Raw genomic sequence first — 19,560 nt, 5'->3', positions numbered from 1 at the left:
TGGGATCTGGGGCTGGGTGTCCGACCCTCCGGGTTCCTCTATGTAGCCTCTCTCTCCAGCAGGGTCCCCGGATTGCTTACACGGATGCCCAGATATCTGCAAGGCAGGAGTGGAAACTACCAGGCCTTCTTAATGTATGAGTCTGGAACACCTTGTCCTCCACATTCTGTTGGTCAAAGCAGTCATGGGACCAACCTTGATTCGAGAGGAGGAGATAATAATACACTTTATCTCGTAATGAGAGGAGCTCCACATTTGTATAAAGGAGGGGTGGGGTTGTTGGGGGATTGTCCTTGGAGGCTGGTTCCTACAGCCACTCATCTGTCTTGAGTGTTGGCTGCCTCCTCTGGGGGGATTACCTCTCTCTGTCAGGGATGTTCAGAAAATGAAATGGAACCAGATATGTAAAAGGGCAACACAGAACCTTCATTTTCCCTGTGCTTGGACCGGTGACAACAGCCTGGCATTATCCGTTGGACATTTCTGAGGGTGGGTAGAAGGATAAGGAGGAGAGACTCAGGTCTCCCCTTCCCCTGAGTTTCCCCTCCCAGGTAGACCTGAGCCCTCCCTGGCACATCGGACATGCTGGCTGTCCCGACTCCAGACCTAGGATCCCTGTTCTGTGGGGTCGGCCCCCCCCCCCCCCCTGCCCAGAGCTGTGGACATGCCCCACGTCAGCACTGCCCTCTGAATCAGCACCACGGACAGCACCATCGAGCTTTCAGAGGGATCCCCGGGAACCTGGTAAGTCCTGCGCTGAGAAAGCGCCCCCTATGGGTGGTGGCCCCACTTCCGCTGGGGCAGCGTGATGTTGATGGCAAACACAGCACAAAACTTGTGCTGGAGGAAGATTTCTAGCACAGTGGAAGACTGAGTGGGATTGAGAACACAATACCTGAGAGTCCAGAAATTCTCAGGGTACCAAGATCACCTGTGGAATTCACATCCCTTGAGATTGCCTGAACTCCCTACCATGTCTACTTGTCCCTGAGAATTCGCCTTGCAGAACTCACTTTGCAGTCCAGAAGAGCAAGAGCCCCACGCATCCCCAGCCTGTGCCTCTCCCCTCCCAGTTATCTCCCCTATGACATTGGAATTGTCCAATAATCTGTCTCTCGACTAGATGCCGCCCCCCTCAAAGACAAGGGCTAGATCTTTCATACTCGCCCCCTTACTAGAAACCTGAAGACACAATGTAGATGATTGTTGAATGAATGAATGAATGAAATTTCCTCTCTCACCTCATGGGAAGAGTTGATAATTCTTCCCTGTCAGATTAACATAAGCTACCCATCTCCCAGCTCAATGAATCCTGGGTTGACAAAGATTGATGAGGGGGGTCCCTGTGTGGACAGTGGTGCATAAGACGGGGCACACGTATGATTTGGGCAATTCAGAAAGCAGTGTCTTCTGAAAGTTGGAGAAGTGGGGCGAGAAGGCCTCCCAGCTCTGATGGCCTGTGGGTTGTAAGTTTCTCTTTTGCATACAGCTAGATTCTCTGTGACTTTCCTGTGTCTCTCCTTCTCATTCTTCTGCTTTTCTTTGCAAACTGGGGACCACGGAAACAGACTGGTCATGGCCCAGCCCTTCTGACCCCAGAGATGCTCCAGTTGACCATGCTGGGAGAGAATGGGTTGTCCAGGCCAGGGGGCCAGGGTGGGGAGATGAGGCTGCAGGGGGACACACGGCTGCAAATGCAGGAATTGTTGATGGTGTGGGAGTGCGTATGCATACTCAAATCCTGCGCCTTCCCTTCTCAGTGACCCAGCGCTGACTGTACCCCTAGTTATGGGTAATGGTTCTGGGAAGGGGTCATATGGGATGGGTAGATTCATGAAGTGAAATGGAAGAAAACAATTTAATTTTTCCTATGCATACAAAGTCTTAAAAACACGAGCAAGGTCATAGTATTAAAGGCAGCATGCTTGGGTGATTAAACTATAAAGAAAAGCAAGGGAACAATTAGCATTAAATCGACTCTTGGGGCTCCTTTCGGGGGAGTGGGGTGTGCGATAGGGATGGGGACCAAGGGGGAGGTCCAAGGTGCCTGCAATGCTCGATTTCTACCTTGTGATGAATCACTGAGTTGTTTTTGTGGGCACCCTTCTGTGTATGTATCTTATGCCCCCCCCCAAAATGTGTCAAGAGACCCAACATCCGTGGGAGGGGGTACCACCTACCAGGGTTCCCAGAACCTTCTTCCAGCCCCCAGCCACACAGTTAAAATTCCCCTTCTGTGAATTCAGGTGCACATCTCTTCGCTCATGAACTCCTCACCATCTCGACGGTGGATGACACGTAGCTGGCACTCCTCGCTCCATGTCCCCGGCACACCCGACTCCTGCGAGCAGAACCTGTGTGCTCTGCAGCAATGAAGAGGAGGAGCGTGGCCCTGTGAGACAGCAGCGGTGAAGAAATCGGCCTGGTGCCAGACAGCCATAACGAAGGGGGAAAGGGGAAGTTTCTATCCCTTTCGAAATCTGCCCCTTCTCTTCTGTACTTCTCCCCATCCCAACCTCGCTTACAATCACAGCCTCAGGTTCCCTTTCCTCCTTTGAGTCAGGCTCCCCTTGACACCCTCGGAGTGGAGTCTTCGCCTCCACTGCCTGAGTGTCCCCTCTGCCCAAGCTTCCTGTGACCCAACCTCCAACCTGGGGGGACGGCAGCCCCTCACTCTGCCTGTGGTCCCCTGTCACAGGGAGCTCCAGGCATTGAACACTTACTGTCTCCCCACTGGACAGTGACTCTCGGGGCAGTGGCCGGGGCTAGCGTGTGATCTCGTGAGCAGGGAGGGGATGCCCACTGCGTGGGTGCCAAGGGAGGGAGGACAGTCGGCCTCCTCACACCTCCACCCCCGGCCTCCCCCATCTCTTGCATCCCTGTGTCCTGCCCCTGGCAGGACTGACTTCCACAGACATGTACAGTCTGTGAATCAGAGGGTCTGGCCAGAAGGGTCCCGTTTTCACTTTGCAGAGAACAACCCCAGAGGGGGGCGGTATTGGGAGATGGGGCTTGAGCCCTGCACAAGGCGTGAATTTGGCTCCCTGAGGACTCTCACCCTCTCTGGCCTCTAGGCCCAGGGCCCCCAGGAGTGGACGTGTGGTGGCGGATGGCTGATTCCCAATGGCTGTCCTGGCCCTGACAGTGTCTGGGTGTCAAGTTCCTCCTCCGTGGGGTGTCACTGTTCTGACATCACCTGCATCTTCCTGTTGGGCCTTCCTCTGAATCTTGCAACTTTTAGTTCCTGAGAGAACAACCCTGACAAACAGACATTCTGGGGACCCTGGCATTGCCAAGCCTGGACATGCTCCTGCTGCTATTGGCCCTGCTCTGGAGGAGGGAGGGGGCTGACGGCCAGAGGGCACCCCAGAGCTGGGTCAAGGGGGGTTACAGGCTGCAAATGCAGGGCTCGCTGGAGGTGCAGGAGGGCCTGTGCGCGCTCGCGCCCTGCAGCTTCTCACTCCCCGAGGACCGTGGGTCTGACTTTACCTCTGCTTTCGGCTACTGGTTCCGGGAAGGGACCAGTGCAGTTTACGATGCTCCCGTGGCCACAAACAACCCAGGTCGAAAAGTGCAGGAGGAGACCCAGGGCCGATTCCGTCTCCTCGGGGACCCCCGGGACAACAACTGCTCCCTGGATATTAGAGACGCACAGAGAAAGGACTCGGGGACATACTTCTTTAGGGTGGAGAGAGGGTCTTCTGTGAAACACAATTACCTACTGAGCCAGCTCTCCGTTCAAGTGACAGGTAAGGAGCAGACTCCAGGAGAGGCCACAGGGGAAGGACGGGGGTCCCAGGGCAGGGCTGGGATGGGACATCCCCCCTGGGAGGGGTTGGGGGTAACCCATGTCAGGACTCAGAAGCAGGAGCTGGACCAAACCCTGAGGCTTCTCTCAGGGCCTCCCCTTGGACCTTCCTTCTGATCCCCGTGTCTCCTCATCTCCTCACAGCCTTGACCCACACACCTGACATCCTCATCCCAGAGACTCTGGAGTGTGGCCTCCCCAGGAACCTGACCTGCTCTGTGCCCTGGGCCTGTGAGCGGGGCACGCCCCCCATCTTCTCCTGGACGTCAGCTGCCCTCACCTCCCTGGACTCCAAGACCCATCTCTCCTCGGTGCTCACCCTCACCCCACGACCCCAGGACCATGGCATGCCCCTCACCTGTCAGGTGACCTTGCCTGGGGCCAGAGTGACCATGATGAGGACCGTCTACCTCAATGTGTCCTGTGAGAGCCAGGCCAGGAACCCCTGTGTCCCTGATGGGGTCCTGAGGGTGGTGGGTGGAGGGTCAGGGCCTGGGACATTGGGTTGCTGGTCCCAAAATCCAGGCTGGGAGAGGGTCAGGTGGACACCTGTCTCCATCCTTTCCCCATTTATGGAGCTTCTGGGGACAGAGGGCCAATGTCCATCAACCCTCCCCATTGACATGAATCCTCCATGTCTTTCTGTCCCAGACTCTCCACAGAATTTGACAGTAACCGTCTCCCAAGGAAACGGCACAGGTAGAATGGAACTTCCTCCTGGGGTGTGGGGAGCAAGGGCAGGGGCGGGTCCCCCCGTGGGTGAACGAAGGGGTCATCCCCCTCTCCAGCCTCCATGGCTCTGTAAGCAGCGGTCCCCATCGGCCCCCCTCCCCCCGCTTCTGCACACCGCCCCCCACCCTCCCCGCCGGCCCCTTTATCAGGAGAAGAGGAGAACATGGCAACATACACCCAGCACATCTGTCCCTCACCGTGCATCTCCTATGACTCCTCCTTCCTGTCTTTTATTCTCCTACCCACTGCTTATTTAAGTACTTCTGAACAGGTAATACATTCCCGTGGACAAGCATTCAAAGGCACAGCAGAGTCTGTCCTCAGATGCTCAGTCCCCTCCTGGGAGGTGACCCGTGTCCATAGGCTGCTCTGAGCCTTGGTGTGCTTGCCTAGAGGATCTGAGGGGACCTCTGATAGCAGCAGTACCGACTGTCCTCGATCTTCTCCAAGACTGTGCAGCATTCCTTCCCCTGGTTGGATTCTGATTCCGTGTGTGTCTTCTCCTATTGGGAAATGATGGCATTCGTTCTCTTCTATTAGCCGAAATGCTGCAATGAGTAATCTTGTGTCTCCTTTCACAACTGTGTGTTATATCTGTGGGAAAAGTTCCTAAAAGCAAAATGTAGCTTTTATGTTCTTTCCAAGTTGAGGTATGTGGCCAGTTGTCCTGAATGGAGGGTGGACAAGTGTGCACTCCCATCAACAATGCCTTTTCCTGCACTTCAACCTACTTCTGTTTCTCTGTCCCCTCATCCAGTCTGTTTTCAAGTCCTTCTTCTTTTTTTTTTTTTTTAAGATTTTTATTATTTATTTATTTGACAGAGAGAGAGACAGCCAGCGAGAGAGGGAACACAAGCAGGGGGAGTGGGAGAGGAAGAAGCAGGCTGCCAGCGGTGGAGCCTGATGTGGGGCTCGATCCCAGAATGCCAGGATCACGCCCTGAGCCGAAGGCAGACGCTTAACCGCTGTGCCACCCAGGCGCCCCTCAAGTCCTTCTGCTTTCTCTCCATCTTTTTGTCTCTCTGACCGTCTGTCTCTTTTTCTCCAGCACCCACAGCCCTGGAGAACGGCTCATCTCTTTCAGTCCTGAAGGACCAGTTCCTGCGTCTGGTCTGTGAGGTCAACAGCAACCCCCCTGCCAGGCTGAGCTGGACCCGGGGGAGCCTGACCCTGTGCTCCTCAAACCCCTGGAACCCTGGGGTGCTGGAGCTGCCTCGAGTACAGGAGAAAGATGAAGGAGAGTTCACCTGCCAAGCTCAGAACCTGGTGGGCTCCCAGCATGTCTCCCTGAGGCTCTCCCTGCAGAGTGAGTGCACCTGGTGGGGGGGGGGGATTGGAGGAGAACAACAGCACCACCCCCAGGACCCCAGCAGCCCCTGAGCCTTACAGGGGAGCTCAGCTCTGGTCTGCATTCCTCTGTGAGGCCAAGTTTTCTCCTGCCACTTATAGTATCACTGTCCTCTTTTTTTCCCCACTGTCCTCTTCTTGCCAGACCAGGGATGTAGGGTGGGGTGAAGGCTGGGGGGAAGCCAGGGGAAGGACGTGGGTCTTGAAGGAGAGGGGCTGGGGCCTGCACAGGTGAGTCTGGGGATGCAGATACAGATCCTTGATTTGTGGGGCAGGGAGGAGGGTGAGGCAAGTGAGGCGCTCACCGTGAGCACAAAATTTAAGGAGAAGCCAAAAAAACCTCAGTAAGGTGAAGTAATACTGCAGTGCAGTGTTTTTTAAAATATAAATGAACGCAAAATAAATATTACCATGAACAAAATATACGCATTTTAAATAAAGACAGGCTGCAATCCACCCCCTGTATGCCTCCCCCACCCGGCCCTCATACCCTCCCCAAGACCCAGGTGCCCCTGTTTGGAGTCTGGCAGAGGGGCTGGAAAACAGGAATCTGGGGTCCTACGGGGAGTGGGAGAAGGTACCGAGTGCTTGGAGAGGAATCACCAGTAATCCAATCTGTCTGCAGGAAAAGCATGGCCTTTCTCAGAGAGGATGCTGGGCGCAGCTGGGGGAGCAGGTGTTACGGCTCTGCTCTTCCTGTTTCTCTGCGTCATCGTCATCACGTGAGCATTGAGCATGGGGATGGAGGGATAGCCCGGGGGTGGAGAGGGCAGGCGGGCACAGAATGGAGGGACCTGGATGGGTCGAGACCCTGAAGCAAGGGCAGGAAGGAGATCGATGGCACCTGGGTGAGTCTGTCACAGAACTCTGGCCCCACTCTCCAGGATGGGGAGGCCTGCTTTCTCCACACTGGGGTCTCCAAAATGGGACCACCACTCTCCTACCCCCATTACTCTTCCAGCCCCTTAAGAGAGAACAGAGGAAGGAGTCAGTCTGTCTATGGCACTGTGAGCTGGCCAGACTGAAAGGCTCTCTGGTCTCTTCTCTCAGCGTGAGGTCCTGCAGGAAGAACGCCCCACGGCCATCAGTGGGCATCAGGAATACGGGCATGGAAGGTGCAAACGCTGTCACAAGGTCAGTCTCTCAGGTGAGTGACCTGGGCGTCTTGCCATCTGAGCATCTTTCCTGGACACCTCCACCCAGGATGGCCCCCAGGATCACTCTGCTCAGCATGGCCAAAGTTGCTTTCCTTATCTCCTCCTCCTCCTCCCTGAGGATTCCCCATCTTGGTGACAGCACAACCACTCCCTCCTCTTTCTCTCAGGCCAGAGATGACTCCTTCCGTGGAGAAGTCACCTTCTCTCTGTTCTCTTTCTTCTCCTACAGCCCCAAATTCACCCTGTCTTGTCTATTTGTCCTCTGAAGGACAGCTAGCATCAGCCCCCCCCCTTGACCCCCATCATTGCCAAGGCTGCAGAATCTTTTCCCTGGACCCCTTCATCTCCCTGCCTCTCACCTCCCTTGTCCCACACCAAGCAGTCATCTAAAAACCATCACGACCCTGTTCCTCTGTATTGGAACTGCTTGCGTCCATCGTCTAGACCAGAGGCTGGCAACTTTTTCTTTTTTTTTTTTTTTTAAGATTTTATTTATTTATTTGACAGAGAGAGACAACCAGCGAGAGAGGGAACATAGGCAGGGGGAGTGGGAGAGGAAGAAGCAGGCTCCGAGCGGAGGAGCCTGATGTGGGGCTCGATCCCAGAACGCCCGGGATCACGCCCTGAGCCAAAGGCAGACGCTTAACGGCTGTGCCACCCAGGCGCCCCCTGCTGGCAACTTTTTCTACTCTAGGGCCAGCTAGATATTTTTGGCTTTGCAGGCATTACAGTCAACTGTAAGCACTCAACTCTGCTGTTGTCGCGTAAAAGCAGCCGTAGACCATATGTAAATGAATGAGCACAAATGTGTGCCAATAAAACTTTATTTACAGATACAAGCAGTGGGCCGTATTTGATCCATGGGGTATAGTTTGTGGACCCCTCTGCCAGAGAATCAAGTCCAAACTCCTCACCCTGCAGCCCTGCATATTCCGACTTCTCAAGCCTCTACCTTTCTGGAAGGACTAGGATTGGGGTGAAGTGAGGGAGGAACTTGCCCCAGATGCAAAACTTGAGGTCGTGTTCAAAAGATTTTATTAATTTATTTAACAGAGATAGAGACAGCCAGCAAGAGAGGGAACACAAGTAGGGGGAGTGGGAGAGGAAAAAGCAGGCCCCCAGCGGAGGAGCCTGATGTGGGGCTCGATCCCATAACGCTGGGATCACGCCCTGAGCTGAAGGCAAACACTTAACGACTGCACCACCCAGGTGCCCCTTAATACGCTATTTTTAAACATCAAAATGGAGGCAAAAAATCCATGATGAGAAAAATACAAAAAATCTAAAGAATGACATGATCAGTAGACTAAAGTTAGTTAAAAATTATTTAAAATTATTAGTTAGTTAAAAATTGTTTTAAAAATTATTTATTACCATAACTGAGTCTAGAGAAATTGTCAAACACGGCAGCATTCTCATATGAAAACGAGAGAAGCAGAGAAGTTGATTTTTAAAATGTCTTCTCTACGTTTGCTATCAGCAAAACCAGAAATGCAAAATTATCAAAAATTCTGGTTTGGGTATAAATAAAATCTTTAAACTGAAAGTAATGTTTTATTACACATACTCTAAGTTTGCAATAATATTTCAATTTTTTTTTCAATTATTTTAATGTTGTGAAAAAATAACCGTTAAAAATATACAAAAACATTTTTTAGGGGCCCACATGTTTTCTTCGGTCTCAAGCTTCAAATGGTTCAGAAAATCACTCTTACTTTCTATTCCATCACTTCTCTGAAAAGGCTGTTTGTGCCTCTGGGTCTTTGCATGGGCTGTTCCTTTCTCCTCAAATGCTTTTCCCTCCCATTTCCACTTCTTCGTTCCTGTTCAGCCTTCACGCTCCAATGTAAATGTCACACTTATCATCCATTTATATTCAGAGTGTGGAATGCCAAGTGACAGGCATTTCAGCTGCCACAGATTCATCTATGAAAAAAATCCCGGGGGTGCATGCGTGACTCAGACAGTTAAGCAGCTGCCTTCGGCTCAGGTCATGATTCCAGGGTCCTGGGATCGAGCCCCACATTGGGCTCCCTGCTTCTTCCTTTCCCTCTGCATTCCCCCCAGTTGTGCTCTCTGACTCTCTCTATGTCTCTTTCAAATAAATAAAATCTTGGGGCGCCTGGGTGGCACAGCGGTTAAGCGTCTGCCTTTGGCTCAGGGCGTGATCCCGGCGTTATGGGATCGAGCCCCACATCAGGCTCCTCCGCTATGAGCCTGCTTCTTCCTCTCCCACTCCCCCTGCTTGTGTTCCCTCTCTCACTGGCTGTCTCTATCTCTGTTGAATAAATAAATAAAATCTTTAAAAAAAAAATAAAATCTTTAAAAAAAAAGAAAAAAAGTTGATCTTGGGCTCAATAAGTTTTAGTCTAGACAGAGGGGTACAGCCAACAATCAGACAACCAACCAAACAAGTGAGTACAATGTGAAGTATAGACATGTACTTTGGGGAAAAATGCGGGGTACAGAGACTGGGAATACTGGGGAGATGGCGTATGTTTTTTGTCGTTGTTGTCGTTCTTTATTTATTGTGGTAAATTTACCACCTAGCCATCTTTAAATGTACAATTGTGCAACCGATTTCCAGAACATTTTCATCTTGCAAAACAAATTCTATGGGTACGCATTGAACAACAACAACCCACTTCCCCTGCTACTCCAGCCCCTGTTTTCTGTTGGTGTGGGTTCGATGACTTCAGATATCTCACATAAGTGGAACCCTGCAGTGTTTGTCTTTTTGTGACTGGCTTATTTCGCTTAGCATAATGTCCTCTAAGTTTATCCATGTCGTAGCCTGTGACAGGATGTCCTTCTTTCTAAAGATTTATTGATTTTTTATTTTTGAGAGCTAGTGAGCGAGTGTGCAAGGTGGGGGGGAGGGACAGAGGGAGAGGGAGAGAGAGAGAGAATCTTAAGCAGACTCCCCACTGAGCCCGGAGCCCAAAGTGGGGTTCAACCCCACAACCTTGAGATGATGACTTGAGCCAAAATCAAGAGTCAGACACTCAACTGACAGAGCTACACAGGTGCCGCGGGATGGCCTTCTTTCTAAAGACTGAGTAACAGGGGCGCCTGGGTGGCGCAGTTGTTAAGCGTCTGCCTTCGGCTCAGGGCATGATCCCAGCATTATGGGATCGAGCCCCACATCCGGCTCCTCCACTATGAGCCTGCTTCTTCCTCTCCCACTCCCCCTGCTTGTGTTCCCTCTCTCGCTGCCTGTCTCTCTTTCTCTGTCCAATAAATATATACAATCTTAAATAAAAAGACTGAATAATATCCTGTTGCATGAATACAGCCCATTTTCGTTATCCAGGCGTCTGCTGATGGATATTAGGGTTACTTCTACCTCGAGCTATTGCAAATAATGCTGCAACGAACATGGGTGTGTAAATATCTTTTTGAGATCCTGCTTTCAATTTTTTTGGATAAATACTCATAAGTGGAATTGCTGGATCATGGGAGTTGTCATTTTAATTTTTTCGAGAAACCACCGTACTGTCTTCCCCAGGGGCCGCACCAGTTTATTTTCCCACCAACAGTGCACAAGGGCTCATTTTTTCCACATCCTCACCAACGCTTGCTATGTTTTATTTTTTGCCTTTTTAAAAAAGATTCTATTTATTAGAGAGAGAGAGAGAGAGAGAGAGCGAGCACGAGTTGGGGGAGGGGCAGAGGGAGAAGCAGACTCCTTGCTGAGTGTAGAGCCCAACTCGGGGCTCGATCCCAGGACCCTGAGATCATGACCGGAGCTGAAGGCAGTTGCTAAATTGACTGACCCCCCCCAGGCACCCCCTTTCTTTCTTCGCTTTTTCTAGTGGGCATCCTCACGGCTGCGAGATGATATTGTGCTGTAGTTTTGATTTGCATTTCTCTACTGATCAGCAATGGTGTCTCGCGTAGGCTTGTTAGCCATTTGTATATCTTCTTTGGAGAAATGTCTAATTCAAGGTTTTTTGCCCATTTAAAAAACTGGGTTATTTGCTTTTTTGTCGTTGAGTTGTAGAAGTTCTTTATATATTCTGGATATTAACATCCGTTCAGATCTATGATTTGCAAACGTTCTGTGCCATGGCATTGGTTGGTTTGTGGTTTTTGTTAGTGATGATTAAGCAAAAGCATGAAGGAAACTCAAGAGCTTGCAATCTATTATGACCAAAGAACACTCTGGGCAGAAGAAATAAGAGGTACAAATGCTCAGAAACAGGACATAGACCAGTAAGCGGAGGACCAGCAGGAAGTCTGTGTAATCAGACAGAGGGAGGCAAGTGCCAACAGGCAGGAAATGAGTTTGGAGAAGTCAGGGTATGTGTAAATCCTGTCTGCGCATGGAGTCCACTGTGGGCATCCGGGGATGTCTGAGCAGAAGAAGGACATGAGCCAGCTCTCATTTTCACAGATCCCGCTGCCTGCTGTGTGTCAGAAAAGACTGTGTGTAGCAGGGACGTTAGAGAGGAGGCTGGAGGAACATTCCAGGCGGGAGATGATGGTGACCAGAACCAAGATGGCGTGCGGAGGGTGGTGCATGAGTGCATTCCAGATGAGGTCTGAAGCTAAAACTAATGGGAATTGCTAACGGATTGAGGGTGGGGATATGAGTGGCAGAAAGGGGTCCAGGAAGACTCCTAGGTGTTTGCGCTGAGCAGCTGGAAGAATGGAGGCTTCAATCATTGTGCTTGAGAAGATTGTAGGAGGAAGAGATTTGGGGGAGAAAAGGAGAAGTTCAGTTTGAATCTGCTTGGTGCGTGTGTTGGACAAGGGAACGGGGATTCTAACTACACCATAGGATCAAAGTCCACAGTTCAAGCGAGGGAATGGACTGGTGGTAAAGCTTTGGGAGCCATTAGCCTGTAGATGACAGGAAGCCAATAGAGTGGATGAGGTCACGAAGCGAAGTTGAAGAAGGGAAGTGTCCGGGGCCCCTCTCATACTTTGGGGTCAGGGAAATGGGGAGCACCCAGTAAAGTGGCTGCCGGGGCAGTTGAAGAATACCTTGTGGTTAAGAAAAGAAAAGCTTCTATTTAGGGAAGACATTCAACGGGGCCACCTGCTGTTGCAAAGTCCAGAGCGGTGGGGACTGAAAAGGGACCGTTTAGATTTCACTGAGCAGAGGTCTCGGTAACAACAGTGTCGGGAAGTGGTTGTGTGTGTGTGTGTCTTACTTAGAATAATCAAGAGAGAACAGGAGGACCAAAACCATGAACTGTTTTGTTAAAGTGTTCTCTTCTTGAGGGGACAGCAGAGACGGATGCCCCTCCCTGCCCCCCCCCCCGGAGCACCTGCCGCTCTGTGGTAATGAATCACATTTAGTGGCTTCCAACAGTGTAAATGTATCATCTTACAGTTCCAGAGGTCCCAAGACCAAAATGGGTTTCACTGGGTTAAAGTCACGGTGTTGGCAGGTAGGGCTGAGTCCCTTCTGGAGGCTCCAGGGGGAGAATGTGTTTTCTTGCCTTTTCCAGCTTCTGGATGTGGCTGGATGGCCCTGGTCTCTGTCTTCAAGGCCAGAAGCATCTTCAAATCCCTCTCTGCCTCCTTTCACTTGTGAAGAGAAAGACCCTTGTGATTACATTGACCACATCCAAATAATCCAGGGCAGTCTCCCCATCTCAATATCCTTAATTCCATCCCCAAAGTCCCTTTTGCCATATAAGGTAACATATTCATAGCTCCCAGGGGGTTAGGGCGTGGGCATCTTTGAGGGGCTGTTTTTCTGCCTATATCACAGGGATGTAATTTCTTTGACTGACTGTCCTTCCACCGAAATGCAAGCTTCCTAAAGACAGGTGCCGTACCCGAATCAAGGCTTTGTAGTTCTCTCTCCCTTACCCTGTTCCTGTCCATTCTATAATAATTCACAATTAGATATTTATTTGTTTAACTCACTTCTTGCCTCCTCCCTCGGTTAAGAAGTAAGCTGCAAGGGGAAGAAAAGAGTAAGTTGCAAGAGGTCGGGCCTACGTCTGCTGTACCCATTACAGCATATGCAGTGTCCAGCTCAGGGCCTCAGGCACAGAGGACCTCAGTAGGACACCAGGCTTTGGGGTCAGGAAGAACTTGGGCTGGACCCTGGTTTCACTGGGAACCTTGAACACGCTATTTCCTTGGTTCACCCTCCGTTTTCATAGCAATAAGATGAGGGCAATAATAATACCTTCCTTATGGGGTTGTTGTGGGAAGTCAATGAGATTCACCAGCACCAAATAAAGTCCTATGTATTAAATATTTGAGGAAAGTGTGAATGGAGGATATTCAACAAAAATGTACGTGGGATGAACGGATGAAGGAATTCATGGACCTCCCTCCCCTACTCTCCGCCTTATCCTGTCCCCACCGTTCTGCTCTGACTCCCTTTTCTCTCCCTCCATTCAGGGTCCCCTGATTGAATCCTGGGCAGGCAGCCTTCCCCCGGATGCAGCTACCCTCTGCTCAGGGGAAGAAGAAGAGCTCCATTATGCATCCCTCAGCTTGCATGGGACAGAGCCCTGGGGCCGGCAGGAACAGGCGGCCACTGGTATCGAGTACTCGGAGATCAAGATTCACCAGTGAGAGCCTGCTGAGACCCAGCCCTGGCTTGAGGGATCTTGGCCTCTGAGGGGCAAAGAAAAAGAGGCTGATTCCTGTAGAATTAAAAGGCCTGCAGGTGAAGAGCTATAAGTACAGTGGAAAGAATGCAGACTTTGGAAGCAGGGAGTTTCAAGTGCAAAGCCACACCGCCCCTTTACTAAGTAAACGACAGACCAATCCCCACCTTTCTGTGTCTCAGTTTCCTGCTCTGTGAAACTGGGATGAGAAGCGCTAGCTGCAAGTTCGTGGTGAGAATTCAGTAGGAAAATCCTGTCGGAGCTCCTGGCACAAAGTGTAGGCTGACCACATGCTGGAACCCTGCGCTTGGAGCAGAAAAGTCTTCCTGAGAATTCTGATTCTGGAAGGTTCCAGCAGCAGCCCTCACTCTCGCCTGCTGACATGCCTCCTCCTGGAACGCCCTCCCACCAGACCTTCCTCTGCCTCTGTTCTTGAAAGCCAAGCTCAAGAGGTAGACTTCTGGGTTCAGAAGGGGGTCAAGCAGTGGGACATGATCTCTCCCTATAGAGACAAGCCAAACCAATGAGAAAGGTTCCCAAACGTGTAAGTACATACATATGTATTCACACATAAATTGGCAAGTTGGTTCCAAAAGTTACGTAGAAATGCGAAGGACCTAGAACAGCAAAAACCGTCTGGTAAAAGAATAACACAGTTGCAGAAATAAGACTTTACTATAAAGCTAGAGCAATCAAGGCACTGTGGTATAAAACAGAATAGCGTCCATAAGTAGGGTGTGTATGTATGTATCGAACAGGTCCAAGTCTATTCAATTGGCAAAGGAGGGACTTTTTAACAAATGGCGGTGAACCTTGACCCCTTTCTCGTGTCACGTGCAAAAAATTAGTCTGAGATGAATCATAAACCTAAAAGTGAAAACTATAATGGTTTTATAATTGTGCTGCCCAGTGCGGTAGCCAGTAGCCATGGCATTTAAGACGTGTTACACTAGGGCGCCTGGGTGGCTCAGGCATTTAGAGTGTCCGACTCTTGGTTTTGGCTGGGGTTGTGATCTCAGGGTCCTGGGATAGAGCTCTGAGTCTGGCTTGCTCGGGGGGGGTGGTCTGCTTGTCCTTCTCCCTCTGCTCCTCCCCTTGCTTGCATGCTCTCTCTCTCAAATAGATAAGTAATTCTTTTTTTAAATATGTGCTATATTTACCGTGCAAAAAAAGAGATAAAAATCTCATTAATAATTTTTAATACTGATTACCTGCTGGAATGATAATATTTTAGACCTACTGGGTTAAATACACTATTATTAAAAGTAATTTCACGGGTTTCTTTTTACTTTTTTTTTTTTATTATAGCTACTAGATTTTTGAAATTACATATTTGGGTGCACTGTTTTTCTATCAGACAGAATTGCTCTAGAAGACAATTTAGGAGAATATCTATGGGTATGCAAAGATTTCTCACAGGACATCCACAACAGTAAGCATTATGTATATGTTTTTCATTAAAAACCTCTGTTCATCAAAAGACACAATTAAGAAAATGAAAAGGCAAGCCATAATCTGGAAGAAATATATATAAATATATATATCCCTGAAAAGGGACTTGAACTTAGAATATATAAAGAATTATTACCAGTTTATAACACAATAACCTAATTTTTAAAATGGGGAGAAAATACGCAATCATATATTTCACAAAAGAAGAGATCCAAATGGCCAGTAGGTACATGAAAGTTGGTCAACACCACTGGACATCGAGGAAATGAAAATTTGTCACGAGATGCCCTATCGCATCTGTTAGAATGGCTAAAATCAAAAAGCCTGAGCGCACTAAATGTTGGAGAGGGTATGGAGGAATTGGAACCCTTGTATATTTCTGGTGGGATGTAAATAGTACGACTGTGTGTTCTGTACAACAATGTGGCGGTTTTGTATACAGTTAAACATAATATACCCACTCTATGACCCAGAAATTCCACCCCTAATTTTTACTCGAGAAGGATGAAAGCAACGGACCACACAAACATTTGTACATGAATATTTATAGCAGCATTATTCATAATAACCAAAGGTAGAAACAACTCAAATGCCCATCAACAACAACAACAACAATAACAACAACAAAAACCCAAATGCCCAACGACGAGTGAATGGATAACCAAAGTGTTATAGCCAAACAACAGAATACTACTCACCAAAATAAAAGAATGAATAGTTGGCACATGTAAGAACGTGAGTGAATTTCAGAAACATGTTGAGTGAAAGAAGCCAGATACGAAAGAATATATAGTCTGTAATTCCACTTAGATGAAGTTTAAGAACAGATGAAATTAATCTATTGGGACAGAAATTCACAGAAGTGGCTGCCTCTGTTTGGGGGTGTGTGGCTGGGGAATAACTTCAATGGTGCACAAGGAAACTTTCTGGATGCAGAAAACTTTCTATATCTTGATCGGGATAGTAGTTATAGGAGTGTATGTATTTATCAAAACTTATGGAATTATACATGTAAGATCTGTGCATTTTACTGTACGTAAAGCTACCTTTGACAAAAAATAATAAAAAAAATTAACAATAATGAAAAGGCTTTGGGTAAAATTCAACAGCCGTAACTACTTAAGACTGTAAGGTGGGGAGATACAGGTTTAGATATAGAAATAGTATCACGCCCACTTCTGTTCATGGGTTATGCAGTGGTTCACTCAGGATGTGCTTGGTTTTCTGTCGTTCAAATGAGGTGGTTTGGGAAATACCTGTGAATCTCTGCATTTTGACACATAGAATAAGTGAGCACGGAGACCACGCAAAAAGGCAAATGCGTGAACAGAACATAGAAATGGCACCGAGATGCGTAAGCATGTACGCACCTATTTTCAATCTGCCTGCACGCATTGAAGATGATTGGGAAGACAGTGCTGGTCGGCCCATCTGAGGACGGGCTGTTAGCTGGGGGAAGTGGGGCAGGAGGTGCTAAGAACCCTAGCTGGTTCTTCCAATTCTACTGTAGAATCAAACATACACACTGTACATATTACATCAATCAGTTAATTTCCCCTCTTCTTCCCTCTTCGTAAGGACGGTCCCACCAGGTGCAGCTTTACATTACGCATTGCTAACAAGGAGCTGTAAGCATTTCCTGCCTTAGTGAGCACCTTTCTCCAGCGTGGCTTCTAACCATGACAGATTAGCTCAACCTGTGCTCGTCCACTTAAACCATTCCTGGTTGTTGGGCATTTAGAGGTTGTTCCATTTCCCCGTCACTGACAGTGGTTGTCTTTGCCTCTTCTCTGGTGGTGCCACGGCGTCAAGGTGAGGAAAAGGAGAAGTCAGAAGCGCATTTGCTGGTGGAGAAGAGGCCTCAGAATGAAAGCACGGGGTTCCACATAGGACCCGCCCCAGCCTACTTCCCATTGACTGGCTCTGATTGGCAGATGAAGCAGCCAATGGCCACTCTGCCCTTGATGTCACCCCACCCCCACCCCATCCTAGGGGGCGGACTCCAGACTTCCTCTGGGAGCCTCCATCTCCCAACCTCAGTGTGACTGGGCTGGTTCCTTCTCTTGACTGTCAACTCCAGCTGGACCCTGTACCCTCTCCAGCCTAGCCCATCCCTATGGGGACTCTCAGCCCTTCTCCCTCGCTCCCACCTCACCTTTTTGCCCATCTGGTCTTGTCCTTATGGTCTAAGTTGGACGCTCGTGTAACCGGGACTGCCTAGGGGGAGAAATCAGGGAAGACGTCACATTTCAGGTCCTTAGGAAACAGAGAATGCAGGAGAATCCTGGGGAGATGAGGCATCAGCTTCTTCTGTCCACGCCCTCTTTTTGAAGGACCTCAGAAGTAGCAGGGGATGAATCTGGGAGCTTAACCTCTACACTGAGAGTCCTCCATATTCCCCATATGTTTTAGTGTTTCTGATGTCTTAAGGGCACTGGAGGAAGATGCCATGGGGCAGCAGATGTGGGGAGGGAAAAGAGGCTGGGTGTACCTGGGGAAGAAGCTGGCACTCCCTGGCCTAATTACTAGTGATAATAATAGTAAGTTATTTCACACGTATAATATGCCAGACACTAGATGATTTATAGAAATTATATTGAACCCTTTCAACAGTTACACAAAGTAGAAACTTTAACCCTGTTTTGTGAGTGAAGAAATAGGAGTTCAGAGAGGTGAAGATACTTGCCTAAAGTCACACAGCTAGAAAATGACAGAGGTTAATTCTGAACCTGGCCTCTCTGACTCCCAGCCCCCAGCTCTCATGCATGCCAGACTGGAGAGCTAAGACGAAGGAGAATGGGGCACCTCCAAGGAGAATGGGGCAGCGGAGACGTTCAGTTCACTCCTGGCTGTGAGGAGGGGGTTATACCAGGCTAGACAGCTTTTTTCAGGCTGTAGAAGAAGAAGTAACCTAGATATCCTGGAACCACTCTTAAATTCTGTAGAGATTATCGTGACTAGTTTGGAAAAGTACATTGAATGATAATGCTATCAATAATACTTAAGATTTTCTTGAGTGCTTACTATGTGCCAAGCTTTGTTCCAAGCTATTTGTCAGTGATACCTTTCTTTATCCCCATAGCAGATATCCCTGTGAGGTCAATACCAGTATTACTCCCATCTTGCGCATAGCAAACTAAAGCACAAATGGGCTCACTCTCACACTGACGGTCAATACTGTAAGCTTCTTGACAGACCGTGCAATGATCACGGATAGGCTCCATATCAAAATACTAAAATGATTTGAAAAAAAGAATGCGTCTTCTAAAATCTTCACCGTCATCACCACAACCAATACCACCACCATCACAATCACCACCATCACTGCCATCGCCACCATCACCACCACCACCATCGCCACCACCATCACCACCACCCCCATTGCCACCATCGCCACCACCACCATTGCCACCAGTATCACCACCACCACCATCGCCACCACCATCACCACCACCACCAACACCAATACCACCACTACCACCACCATCACCACCATCACCAACACCACCACCACCACCAACACCACCATCATCACCGTCATCACCATCACCACCATCGCCACCACCATCACCACCATCGCCACCATCATCACCATCACCATCCTTGCCACCACCGCCACCACCGCCACCAGCACCACCACAACCACTACTTTAGCATCACCAGCATCAGCAGCACCAGCATCCCCATCATCCCCATCATCACTGCTTTCTTTAGCATCTACTGTGATGGTTCTCAACCAAGGCGATTTTGCCCTTGGGACTTTTCTGATGCCTAGAGTCATTTTGGTGGTCTAATCTTAGAGTGATAGAGGTTATTGCTTCAGGTATCAAGTGGGTAGAGGCCAGGGATGCCGCTAAGCACACTGGAGAGCCTTACCCCTGCCCCCGAAATAATTATCTCGCCCCAAATATTGATAGTGCTGAGCTTGAGAAATTCTGATCTATCTGTACTGAGAATGTTGCTAATTGCTTCTTCCTCCAAGAATTGTGTCTAGCCCCCATATCTCCCTTCAGGGCGGACATTACCCTTCCCATCCTCCAGGTGGGTGAAGAGGACCTGAGGCGAGTGTGATCTACTCGAGGCCACCCAGACAGCTGGAAGCAGAGCTGAGATTGAAACCCGGATTAGAATCTTCCCTCTGACCAAGCTCTTCCCCTGCAGTTGACTCTACTACCTGCTTCCCCAACTTCGCTTGGTAACTAGTGACTACCACGTCCCAGACATACGCTGGATGCTTGGCACCCACGCTGCTCATTCTCATGGCCGTCCCTCTAGGTGGACCTCTGTATCAATGTCATAAACACAAAGAGACTGGGATGAAAAGAAGTTGCCGAGCGAAACCCAGTTTCTTTTTTTTTTTTTTTTAAGATTTTATTTATTTATTTGACAGAGATAGAGACAGCCAGCGAGAGAGGGAACACAAGCGGGGGAGTGGGAGAGGAAGAAGCAGGCTCCTAGCAGAGGAGCCTGATGTGGGGCTTGA

At 49.2% G+C, this 19,560-nt stretch overlaps 1 protein-coding gene across 2 annotated transcripts; it reads left to right on the top strand.

The window, feature by feature from the left end:
- Positions 1–2,941: 2,941 nt before the first annotated feature.
- LOC103657295 (sialic acid-binding Ig-like lectin 8) lies at positions 2,942–14,462 on the top strand. Of its 2 annotated transcripts, none has more exons than XM_008684720.2 (7): positions 2,942–3,749; positions 3,953–4,231; positions 4,460–4,507; positions 5,589–5,846; positions 6,513–6,609; positions 6,938–7,034; positions 13,414–14,462. In XM_008684720.2, the coding sequence occupies exons 1-7, from the start codon at positions 3,305–3,307 to the stop codon at positions 13,588–13,590; spliced, it is 1,401 nt and encodes a 466-aa protein (XP_008682942.1). In that variant the 5' UTR covers positions 2,942–3,304; the 3' UTR covers positions 13,591–14,462. The 2 variants fall into 2 exon arrangements, with proteins under 2 accessions (XP_008682942.1, XP_008682943.1); XM_008684721.2 differs by having other exon boundaries at positions 2,965–3,749; positions 6,938–7,021; positions 13,414–13,644.
- Positions 14,463–19,560: the final 5,098 nt, after the last annotated feature.

Source organism: Ursus maritimus, unplaced genomic scaffold (genome assembly GCF_017311325.1).
Source record: "Ursus maritimus isolate PB19 unplaced genomic scaffold, ASM1731132v1 scaffold_19, whole genome shotgun sequence".
NCBI lineage: Eukaryota > Metazoa > Chordata > Mammalia > Carnivora > Ursidae > Ursus > Ursus maritimus.
The sequence above is the reverse complement of the archived record's forward strand: the minus strand, read 5'-3'. Positions and strand labels throughout refer to the sequence as shown.

Coding starts and splice junctions, on each gene's coding strand:
- LOC103657295 (XM_008684720.2), top strand. CDS start 3,305: ATGCTCCTGCTGCTATTGGCCCTGCTCTGGAGGAGGGAGGGGGCTGAC. Junction 3,750..3,952: donor GCTCTCCGTTCAAGTGACAG/GTAAGGAGCAGA, acceptor ATCTCCTCACAG/CCTTGACCCACACACCTGAC. Junction 4,232..4,459: donor CGTCTACCTCAATGTGTCCT/GTGAGAGCCAGG, acceptor TTTCTGTCCCAG/ACTCTCCACAGAATTTGACA.